Source organism: Streptopelia decaocto (genome assembly GCF_964273445.1).
Source record: "Streptopelia decaocto genome assembly, chromosome: 3".
Classification (NCBI taxonomy): Eukaryota; Metazoa; Chordata; class Aves; order Columbiformes; family Columbidae; genus Streptopelia; species Streptopelia decaocto.
The window spans coordinates 41,595,681-41,608,498 of NC_138656.1; the positions used below are offsets into that span (position 1 = coordinate 41,595,681).

At 38.2% G+C, this 12,818-nt stretch overlaps 1 protein-coding gene across 1 annotated transcript in view; it reads right to left on the reverse strand.

Annotated features, from left to right (window-relative positions):
- RYR2 (ryanodine receptor 2) overlaps window positions 1–12,818 on the reverse strand; it is a gene marked incomplete at its 5' end in the record, with an annotated part of 392,755 nt that overhangs the window by 226,132 nt on the left and 153,805 nt on the right. The window contains 2 exons of the mRNA XM_082048672.1: window positions 3,465–3,561; window positions 6,692–6,791. Coding sequence (XP_081904798.1) covers window positions 3,465–3,561; window positions 6,692–6,791 — 197 coding nt within the window. The remainder of the gene's footprint in view (window positions 1–3,464; window positions 3,562–6,691; window positions 6,792–12,818) is intronic.

The following is a 12,818-nucleotide window of genomic DNA, read 5'->3' on the forward strand; positions in this document are numbered from 1 at the left end:
CCATGGTACGGCTGCATCTGCTTCAGAGACAGGTGCCTCTGAGAGCTGCAGGAGGGAGGAGGCAAGAGAGGAGCCTTCAGTCCTGTGACAACTCCCCCGTCCCTCCAGAATTGAGGGCCCGTGGCCAGAAGACAGTCCAGAGTGGGCTGTGCATGCAACAACCAACACCATGGCTATCCATCACTGGCCAACGGAGCTTTCTGGATCTCGGTTCTTGGATGGAGGGAACAAAATCATCTTCCTAACCAGTCTCTCACCTCAGGCAAATACCTGCTTTGCCTGTGTCCAAAGCTGGTGCTGAACACCGCTCTTTTTTCACTGCTCACTGTCTAATTGCATCTCAGCACTCAATAAAGAAGTCCCTCATCCAAACACATAGTGACCCCTATGTGATCTAGTGATCACGGTAGCACAATTTAAGGACCAGATGGAGGGGGACAAATAAGTTCAACAATTAAGTGACGAAACACAGTATACAATCAGAAAAAAATGTGAGACACAGAAGAGAATTTTAGAAGCTTTTTATACTGCTATTTCTGCCAGTGTTTCAGGCCTCTTCCAGTGCAGATCTGGATGACCCTGTCTTCGGAGGATACTTTGTTACATACTGTAATCACCAACACAGTATCTGCACTGTCACTGTATTGCAGGCCTCCACTGTGCTACATGCTGTTCTGCAAGAATATAAACAGCTTCAGAATACATGTTTTATTTTAGACTTCTGGTAATCTTTGGAACACTTTCATGCTCAAATTTATGTAACTGTATCAATGCTCTAAGAATAGAGAAAAATAGCAGTTATTTTTAGAAACTGCTGAGGAGGATCCTTCACATCAAAACAATTTATTCATTCCCAGAATGACATACCAGGTGACATTACAGAATAAAACTGTTATTTTAGGACTGTCTGATCTTTTATTTGAAAAGGCATATTATTTGAAAAGGCATAAAGAGGAGGCCTTCACAGACAAATTAAAATACGATAGAGGAATTAGTGGGGCATATCAGAGATGGAACTTCTCAGTGTTGCTTTATGCTGCCATTCAGAGCTGTTCTTCAGGCACATGCTGGAACAAACCAAACCAAGCACAACCACAGCAATCTACCACCAGAATATTTCAAAAGGCAATGAGAGGATAATATCACAGAATGGTTGGTGTTGGAAGAGACCTCTGGAGATCATCTAGTCTGACCAACCTGCTAAAGCAGGTTCACCCAGAGCAGATCGCACAGGAATGTGTCCAGGTGGGTTTTGAATGTCTCCAGAGAAGGAGACTCCACAGCCTCTCTGGGCAGCCTGTTCCAGTGCTCTGGCACCCTCAAATAAAGAAGCTTCTCCTCATATTCAGATGGAAGTGTTATACTCCAAATATATCATATTTTACCATGCCTTATGTGCAGAAGTTACGGAACTTAAATTAAAATGAAAGATAAAATAATTTATCTTACCATTTCCTACCTGCCAAGTTTACCCATAGTTTTAATACAATTCTACTAGCGGTTAAATACCATCCATCAAAATAAGGTATGCATACATGCTGAAAACTGAAAGGAGGCACAAATTATCCTCTTAGATATTGAATAGCCAAGAGTCCTAACTAGTCCTAATTAGACAGGAATATAGAGGTTTAAAGCCATAACTACATTTATTAATAATTTAAGAGGAGAAAGTATGGGGCACAGAGCAATTAAATCTAACTCCATAAAATCAAAAGTAGCCATAGATTTTATTCTAGTTTATAAGTAAAAAGAATTTTTAAAATTTCAGAAAACAATAGAAGAACTTCAGAAAAGGAGAATGTGAAAAAAGATTAAACTTATTTTTATTCTGTATGTTTATTAAAGCTCCTTAACAACAAGAAAATTTCAGAAGATCAAATCTGGTTTTTTTACGAAGCACAGAGAAGCAATGTTTCTCTGTATTGCTACCAGGAAATATAAAGACAAAGACATAGGTACTATTTGTTGTCTACTAGCTCTGCTTCTTTTGGGGTACTAGATGGACAGTGGAAAAGACAGACAACTGCAGGAAGAATAGCAATCTGGTCTGTTTATGGCACTGGTCTGCAGCTTAAGAAATAAACTCCCATGTTATGGGACACAAAGATCCATCATCTGAACACACAAGCAGATCAAATCTTTTTTTCTTAACTTGATACTTCGCACTCATTTATTGTGGTTTATATATAATATTACTCTTGTAGAGATAGATTTTTAGTTAGCATTGAAGTTTATTACTGAAGTGCTTAATCATCCTGTAAATCTACAATTACACTGCAACTACATTTTTTATGGTATTCTGCAGGATTTAAACTGAAATAAGAGAAAGCACTATAGGATCCTACCTGTTTATCTTTTAATCACTTTCAGGGTGAGGATAATAATAGCAACAATAAACTCCTGGATGTAAAGGACCTATTACATAGTAACTAAATTAAAACATGAACTGACCACATTTTAAGTCTCAAAATTTTGAAATATATTCTGTGGTCAAAAACTATTCCCTTGTTTAAACATGAGAAATAGCCAGGAAGGGTGGTTAGCAGCTGTAGAAGAAAAATCCGAAGTTTTTCTCATTGGTATTTAAAAAAATATAGAAGATTTTTGCTATATTTCATGAGAGCTTCCAGTGTCTTGTTCTTCTCTTTACAAATAAAAGCAAAATAGTGGCAGAAATTTTATTTGCAAACCAAGAAAACTCATTTGGAAATGAATGAATAACACTTTCTTTATCATGGTAACAAAGCTAACAAATATGCTACATTAAACAAACTACTCCAAAATCAACATTATCATTTAGCAATCTTGAGGCTGAAGGTAGGAATAAAACATATGACACTGCCCTACTGAAAAGAAGCTGAGGGTATATTTTATTAAAGCAAATAAGCAGGACTTTGATTCACCCATGTAATCACTCCACTGAGACATGCCACTTGCTGTGCCAGTCTTCTCACCATTTGGATTTATTAGTTAACTGAGAGAGACACAATGATGTGTCATCACTTCTCTACTTCCATTCTAGGATTCCTTTAGTCAAGAAAATAACCATAAATGAAGTTCTAGACTACCATGACAGATAAACCTGAGATCAATGTCCAGATTAGTGACCTTGAAGGGCTGGGTACTATTCTTAGCATACCCAGCCCTGAGGAATTTTTTGTAATTACAAAAAAGAACAGCGGTAAAGAAACCAACACATTTCATTCACAGTGTTTTACAGTCAGTAAAGACAACAATAAGTTATCAACAATCCTTGTTGCTTTTACACCTGGTAAGTGAAATCAGGCTTGGACAATACTGAAAAGAAACTGCAAGAGGCTCATGTCCAAAGTTCATCTCAACAATATTCCTTCCTAAGAGTAACACATCTCATCACCATATCCTTTAAATATCTGTACTACCAGTGACACTTACTATTGATTCTGCAACATTTGTTATTGTTCTATTATAAGCTGGAAACCTACCTTCTTTGCTCTTCTCCATGTTCACCTGAAGGGACTGTCAAACATTCATCCATGTGACCATGCAATAACCTCAGAACATCCCCTCCTATCAGATATCCTTGAATAAAGAGAGAAAATCAAGTGCATTTGTCAGAATGTAGCAACACATAAAACTGTAGTTCAAACTGTAATAAATACTATCAAGTTTATCTCCTTTTTTTTTTTTTTTTTTTTCCTGTTGCTATTTGGTTACTTTAAAGAGCATCAGAAGATGGGGAAAATATCTGATACTCTGGGGAGCCAGGTAAACATTGCCATGTGAGAAAAGCTCAAAGTCAGCAAGTGGGAAAGGGTGGATTAGGAGAATGAGAACTACAGATGGGTGATTGTAGAGAGTTAGTGCAACTTGGGAGAAGCCTGATCCACCAGAAACAAGGAAGCAAGTACTTCCCGCCCAAGTTCTGCTTGACTTAAGATTCCCAACCTACAATAATGATTTATTTGGACTCCAAAGGGAAACTCCTCTCCTGTCTATACTACCTCTGCACACCCAGCTTCAAACCCAAACACTTGGTACAGATATGTGAGTTCATAAACTAAGGCACAGAGCATACATATAACATCACAGTATTAGAAGACCCACAGCATTGCAGCCAAAAGCCAAAAACAAGACCATAATTCTAATCAGTAAATATATTAACAAAATAGCAGATTTTCCATCAGTCTTTTTGCATCAAAGATGTGACATTAAAAAGAACTATAATTTTATGTTGTTATCCTACAAATATTGTATTATAAACTAGTAAATGAAGAATACAAAGACTTAGTAGATTTTAAGCACAATTCAATGGTATTTTTTCAGTCTGACATGCTAAACAATTGTTTATCTTTGTCTCCTAAACTCATCTTCCCTTCTTGCTAGAACTGCCTAGTATCAAATTCTGCATTTGAGTAGGATGTGGGAACATAATTCCTTGAGTTTAGTGTTATAACAAAAATATTTTTAAAAATATTATTGGAATAATATTTTGAAGCTATGTCTATATTAACAAGTAATGCTGTGCAATAAGACATCTATACCGGGAAATGGTAAAGAGCCAACAGTCACACTGTACACATTTCACAGGTTTATTTTGAAGCTACAGGAAATCTTTTTCCTGAATATATATCAGGTAATAATCTGGATATATTTTTTAAACCTTTGAAATCAGTATCAAATTAGTATTCACATGGCAAATTTAAGCATTGAATTTTTAGATTCTTGGTCTTGACACAGAGGGATATGTCTAGGTGACAGTAGTTATATATATGAATTTTTACATGGAGCTGTGTCAACATAATTTTGGAGATGTTCTGTCCCGAGTAGCTTTTGGTCTTTTGTTTTTGTTTTGTTTTTAAAGTGTCACCCATCGACTTCACAGTACAGAATTAACAAAATTGCTTGATCTGACTCTAAAGCTCTGTTTTGACTTAAACAATAAATTGATTTCAGCATATGTCGGTTTTGCGGAAATGCAGGTATAAAGAAATCATTTTCTTTGAACTAACTGCCTCCAACATCTTAGTTCATTTTATGGACTATTTATCCATTATTTTTCCTTGAAAGTAATTTCATTTAACTAAAGTGTTTCACTTATTAATCTATTTTTAATGGGAAGTTTTTATTAAGAGAGTGTACTGTAGTGTAGTTATTCCTATACGCTAACATTCTGTTTACAAAGATGACAAAACATTTTGCAGAGACTAACAAAACTAGCTTTATTTTCCTCTTCCCTCTTCTTGAGGTAATTTTCTCCAGTTTGGCTACAGTTTTACTGAGGCGTACAGGCTAAGGTCAGACATACTAAGAGTCAGATTCACTCTCTCTTCTCAATGAGATAGCTTTGATTACAGGAATATTGGCCGGTTTTGCTAGAATAAAGCCTTTGCTGTAATTCTTCCTGACACCATCCAGCTGATCTTCTCTAGAGAAGATATGCTTAAATATATTTAATGTCTATACCTGAGAAAAGTGAAAATGGAAAAGTATAGCAACAAAGTAAAAGCAAATATGCAGAGAAATGCACAGCTGCTGAAATCATGTTACATCATTTTCATATATTTCCCTTGGGTATAACATGACACTGTATCATTGTGGTCTTCTGCTTCCCAAACAGCCAAGTAGGTCTCACTACCAAGGTTCACCAACCAGAGAGATGCGGTGCAGCACAAATTTGAGTGTCAGCTGATAAACTGTACCAGCACTGCCAGCAATGGGAGGACAAGAAGAATGGAGTTTATAGGAAGAGGCAACAGATTGAAGAAGAGGTTTTCTCCTCTCATCAGCAGAAAGGTTTTCTCCATAAAGTTTAGAATATTGCTAAGCAATGCAGTAGCATTTTTTTTATAACAGATTGCGACAGAAACCATGACAGACAATCTGAATGTGCAGAATGATTCGCATATTCTAAAAATACAGAGAGTACGTAGAAATTAGGTGTTGGCAACACTGTCCCTGAAATCCGAATGAGCAAAGCTGCAAGAGCATTCCACAATCATGTTTTTAAATATGCCAGATAAAAAGAATCAATCTGAAATTCGAGTGTATTGCCTTTTCAAAATCCCAAGGAGTTAGAAAGGGCCTGCAGCTTTAACCTTCTTATGGTCGTATTACAGTATCTACTTAAAACAGTGATTCTGTAGGAAACTAGAAACCATTAGTCTTTACAGTCTGACAAACTTTTCTTCTCCATGGAACAAGCATGCCATAAAATCAAGGATCCTTGTCCTTTCATGTCAGAAGTCGCATTAAATAAAATAAACAAAATCTGAAAGTTTTTGTAGCCTGTCTCTCTCTGTCTTTCCCCTCCTTTTTTTCTCCCCAACCATATGCTTCTAGTCCTCTTACACAACGTTTTTTACTCAGTCTCAGGAACATGTAACCATGACTGCATCCATCAGAATAATCTGAGATAATTTAAACCAGGACCAAAAGCCATTAAAAAATGTTATGAACATGAGCATACCTTTAGCAAAATAAGATTTGAACGAGCTGTTCAGTGTTTTTAAAAAATATATAGAAAACCATCAGTGTCCCTTTCAGCATAATTTTCCCTCTCTCTTTCGAGAACATTATATATTTATTTTATGGATTAAATGTTTACATAACAGAAACACACACCCATCCTTCATCCACATGTGGAAGAATAATTTGATTTTTCAGATATTTCCTTTACAATCAGGCTTTCAATAACTTGAGTCAATCTTACCTTGGGCAGCTTCACTTCCTGAACTGATTGGTGCTACGCTCCAGAGTGTCTGCTGGAAGGCTGCATCAACATGTAAGCTACCATTGCCATAAGAGAGATGCTAAAACCAGGAAAGACAGAGACATTTATTTGGGATTAACTAAAAACCTCATTACAGTATACAATAATAATATCAAACATTCTCTTTGTTCTTTTGTACATAAATTGTTCATAGTGACCGTATGAGTAGAAACAAAATAAGACCTGGGTACTCTTTGAGGGACATTAGAAATAAAGCTAGAATAATAACAGCACCTTTGCCTGAAAGAGACATACCTAAGTGGCACAGAATGGTCAAGTGATTGGGGTCTTAGACCAAATACTCCAGAGAACTGATTATTAAATGCTGCAGGTGTCTTACACTGGTGGTCTCCCTTCTATATGCAATGGGATTTTCCATAAAGTCTGAATACTGGGATGGGACATTAATCTGTACTTCAGATGTAACTTACTGCTTAATCATTTCTTGTGCGCCACTGGCTTCCTAAAACCACCATCAGATCAAAGAAATCAAGTTATCAAGTAACCAACTTTGTAAGGTGTGTACGGGAGTTCCCAAAAATACATTCTTGCTCAAAGATTTCATGATCCAAGCAAATCTGAAACTATCTTTCCCTGGAAGGTTCAGTTCCTGCCTGAGAATTCAGTGGGTGCTCTTCTTTTATTGCGCTGTTCCCTCTCTTCTGCCAAAGTGGCAGGTGTTCTCAGTGAGCACCACAAGTGATTTCTTTGCTCAGAATTCTTCATGTATGTGTGTGCACAAGAGTTTTCCAAATTCTAATCTCAAGGCACATTACGTGTCATATCCACGCAAAAGACTTCGTCCCACAGCATAAGTCAGTTCCACTAATACACTGTTAAGTGCCAAACAACATAAGATTATATAATTGTAAGGTTATAAACCCAAGCATTCGGTAAATAAGCAGCTGCTTTGAAGCATACTGTTTGTCCTACCAGATAATAACTTTTCAAGTGCAGCAACATTTAGATACTTTTATCAAAACTTTACTTTAAACTACTGGACATCAACTGTGTTTACACTGTAGTATTGGTCTCTGTTTCTATATGGTGTGACCAACTTTAACACCTTTTGGGTAAAATTATTAACCATACAGAGTACAAAAATTGCAATGGAGGTCAGAACGGGGTAGATCCGCAGCAACATGTAGCAACATGAGTCCTTCTGTCTTCCTGCCTGCACATCTTCTGGCTGTACAGCGGTACAAGAAATAGAGCATCAGCTCATTAAATAACTCCCCAAACAGCTAGTGACATAAAAAGTAAGAGATCTTACAAAACCCATGTTTCCACTGCACCAGCATCATTCAGTACATGTAATGGAGGATGTTCAATGAACAAACCATCCCTTCACTTCTTATTTTCCCCTTACTGCGATAACCTAACTTAGTTAATGGCAGACCAGGCTGAGAGATTACAATCTCCAGAACACCTCCAGTCCCACTCCCGCCCCAGGGGCTTTCATTTTGTTAGGTTTCCTCTGAGATCGCTACACAGATTTCAGTTAGGGACAATAAGCAATTCAACCAGTACAGTTAAGCAGGAATATTACTTTTTGAGAAAAACATGTAACTGGGGTGGGCAAAAGAGGAAGAGGGTAACTCCTATGTCATCTAGATCTGCCATCACCAGAGCACTTCTTGTAACTGTGTGCTTTGCACAAGTTAAGGAACTTATTTTCACATCCAATGGCATCAACTGAATTAGCATTCCATTTTATAGACGGGACATTGAACAAAAATACATTGCTGACATCTCTCTTCAGAGCACCTGTTATTTTTATCCTTTCATTTGACCCCAGTTGCAGCTCTGATTAGAACCCAGATGTCTCAAGCGGAGTCATCAGATAATTATTTCTTTAAAAAGCAGGATTTAAATGACCTAACACAACACATGACCATCACAGCAGAGAAATCAAGTATAGCTATGCAGTTCTTTCCTTCACTTCCCTGAATTGCTTGCTGTAGCCTTCAATTTACAGTTGAAGGTAGGGGTCCTGACATCTATAATAGTATGAACTATGGTGTTCATACTCTGGACATCATCCATAACAAACAATAAAATGAAGCTTTGACCAGGTAGAGGAAATACCCTGTCAATGCATATTCAAGGATTCAATTGCATCAAACATACGGAAAAAATCCCAACACACTAGAGATGCCAGCCTTAATCCCAGCATTGCCTCACTTTCCAGTGCTATACTTTAGAATCTCAGTGTTGTTTTAAAGCAATTTGCTGCCTGCTCATAACTTATTTGGAGCTTATCTGCTTGGTTTTGTACTTTCAGTACAACAAAATTACCAAAATGAAACAAATTCCATAACACAATGTCCAGGACGTCAACGCAACACTCACACAGATGTTGAACAGCCTCCATACCTACTGCACAGATCTTTGCTAGCTGGCATAGCAGAGTGTCTGGCAGAAGTAGCAGGCTGCCACCATCGACAAGGACCACATATTTAGCAAGTCTTTCAGGTATGCAGTAAAAACATTTGCAAAGCAGAAATTAATTGGGCTCAGGAATCCTGCTGGCTATTCTAATACTGGTATGTGTCTTCACCAACATAGGCAGGTCCTTCAGCTTTCTGTCTCACCAAAATAACCTTTCTGCACCGGTGTCCATACTCAATCAAAAAGCTGGATTTGTTTTCCCTACTAATAGACTAATAATCTCCTAACCCAGCACTTAACCTGCCATAGGCTTTTAATCACTTTTCAGAATTAAATTGTTGTATTTTATGAATACAGGCTAACAGAATGGTCCATAGGCAGTTTCTCCAGGTCCTCAAATCTCCCAGAATACTACAAGTTTCCCAACTGAACTCATCATCATGTTATAAACTAATGCTTTGCAGAAAAGTAACACAATCACATCTCTGGTCCTAGGACTTCAAAAAGAACAGTGTATTCAAGCCCACTGGAGAGCTTATGAATCAGATGGTAATTTCCACAAGAACCCTTCAGCAGTGATTGCAGCAGCATAGTTGCATTTACAATAGCCCTAAATAACTGGATGATGTATTTTAAATTTCACAGTCAGTCTGCATCAAAGTTTTTGGTCTTCAAAACATGCATCTGTGCAAAGATAAAAACAAGTCTTATGAGGAGCAGCTGAGGGAACTGGAGTTGTTTAGCCTGGAGAAAAGGAGGCTGAGCAGAAACCTTAGTATTCCTACAACTACCCAAAAGGAGGCTGCAGTGAGGTGGGTGTCAGCCTCCTCTCCCCAGTAACAAGTGATAGGACAAGAGGAAATGGCCTTAAATTCTGCCAGGGAAGCTTAAGGTTGGATATCGTGAAAAATTTCTTCACTGAAAGGGTTGTCAGGCATTGGAACAGGCTGCCCAGGGAAGTGGTTGGATCACCACTCCTGGAAGTGTTTAAAAGATGCTTAGATGTGGCGATTAGTGATGTGGTTTAGTGGTCACAAGAAAGGGAGATATTGGAAAGAACTAGAAGTAATAACTTCATTGGTGTAAAGTATTTATATCATTAGTTCATGTTTATGCCTAAAAGTGGCAATAAGTTTGTATTCGTTGAAACAGCTGTGAATACTCTGAAGAAGTTTGAACATTAAATATGGGTAAACTTACACTGGAGAACAACAAGTTATTATTTAAGTTTCAATTCAAAGCAGGCAAAGCCCAGGAAATTTCAGATGGGTTTAAATCTCTCAAAAATCCTGGTTTCTTTGCATTTCTCTGAAGTGGTTTAAACAGCTGGCCAGCAAATCCACTAGCAAAGATAATTCTTTCATTGATAGAGAATCTCCAGCACTATACTAACCAATTCCAGCCCCTTCACTCAGCATAAATGCACCATCAGCAAAGTAAGAGTGGTAGCTAAAATCTACAGATACACAGAAGTTACCATTACAGAATCATGTAGTTCACTGTCATGTAGCTGACAGAAGACAATTGCAGATATATGACAGGAAAGCATAAGGATCCCATTGAGGGTAGATGGGGGTAGTCTGCATTCCACCTCTTTCTGTTAGCTCTCCTTCTGCACTATAACCACAAAAAGCCTGAAGCACATCAGCAACTACGCTTCCAAATGATTATGACTAGATTATGACTAGAGTTATCATTAACAAAATATTACATTTAATGAAACAAGTATCAAAAGTTAGGAAATGTCAAACAAAGTCAACTATGGAAAAAGAATGGCTTCTGTTGAATGCATCATCTAACAGTCTTCAAGGGCATGATCCTGTACAATTACTTTTTTCCACTAGTACTACCTCATGGCATATACAAGATAAAGGAGCTCACTTCGTGAACAGCTGCTCAGTGCCTTGTTTGCTCCTCAATTTTCAGTCTGCAGCCTCATGCTTTATTCAGTATAGCCAATTCTCCAAAGCTTTGAAAAGAGAATTATTAATTTCCTCATGGGCTTTTCTCTTGCTACCAACAATTACAGCATTTCACAAAACATAACAAATATTTATTAATTCATTTTCTCAAAACCTCAAAGGAGTAGCATTATAGTCCATTTTCCAATGGGGAGTGGAGGTTCACAGATTACACTAAGAAATTTTCATTAATCTAGGATGCCCAAATTCAGGTGACAAGGACCTGTTTAATTCCTACTGTAGCCTGCATCACATGCATTTTTAATGTTCAATGCACATCTTTCGTTCACCTCAGTTGTAAACTATCAAGACTGAGCAACTCTGGGACCTCAACCTCTAGCAGAAGGAGGAGACCTCAGAGACACAACTCAGGTAAGGGATGAAGAGCTAGTGACCTCTTGAAAGCAAGCCTGGTATAAAAGATGTTCTGCCCAGCAAATTCCACAGCGGTGTCTGGTACAGAATCTAATTCTCTAGGAAAATAATTAACTAAGCATCATACCACTAATTCTCCACTTGCAACTCCCAGCTTGAAATTTCATCTTCAGAGCTGCTTCATTCCACAGTCTCTCTGCTACTCAGCCCTGACACATCCATCAAACTTTTATCAGCTCTGAGATAGTGTTCCATAAAAAGCAAGTGTGACTGTATATTTAAAAGATTTTATAAAATATATCAGTGCCATAATTTTTGCATTTTCTAATGCCTGTATTTTTTCAAAATTTAATAAAATTATTTTTGTGGTATAACTTACATGTAATTTTCCTATATTGAAAAAAAAGATAGCAAAGAAACCCCCACAGTTACCGTAGGTGGCATGAATGACACTCACATGAACGACAGGCAAAGAAGGAAACTTTAAAACCACTTTTCAGACATCTTTCACCTCAGCTAACACAAAATCACTGACAGGAGTATGCTGTCAGCATACCACAGGTGACTGTTGTAATTGTTCCAGGCCTCTTACTCTCTTTTTTTGTCTCCAAATCTTTATCCCAGTCCCATATCTCTCACCTAGCCAATCCAGCTTCCCAACCCAGTTCCAGTCTACCTTATCACCCACAATTGGGACCTCCTCCTTCTTCAAAAGGTTCTCCTCAGCCCTACAGAGCCTCAGCATGACCTTTTGGCTTTTTTCTTGCTCACACTCTTCCTTCCCATGCCAGTTAGCATCAGACTTCTTTCCAGAAACTCACCACAACTCCTGCCCCTCAATTTTTTTCTCATTTCTTGGCCCCAGACTCTCTGGATCTTTGTCCAGCGGTTCAGTTCTCTGCAGCCAGCCCACTCCTTCTCTACAGATCTCTCTTGATGTCCTTCAGTCCCAGCCCCACTCCACTAGTTGGTTCAATTCTCCCTGCCAAAACAGCGTAGGTTTTCTGACCCAAATTTCTAACACAAATTCAACCAGCAGGTGCCTGCTTCTCCCTTATCACTAGGTTCTTTTCCCAGATGATCTGTCGCTTACCACCTGCCTTCCTTCAGCTGCCAGTCTTTTCAGCCAGTCATCAAGTCCCACTCAGTTTCCCGCCTTCCCACTTCAGTCCCAGGCTCCTGTCCCTGCTACATCACCTGTCTTTTGTTCCTTCCACTTTCTCAGAGCTCCCTCCTCCACATATCTAAAATGACAGCAGATCACCGACAGCACATCAAACATTGAGTTTTCGGCTGTCAATACTTCATCCCCACCTTGAGCCACCCAGTACAAGGAATAT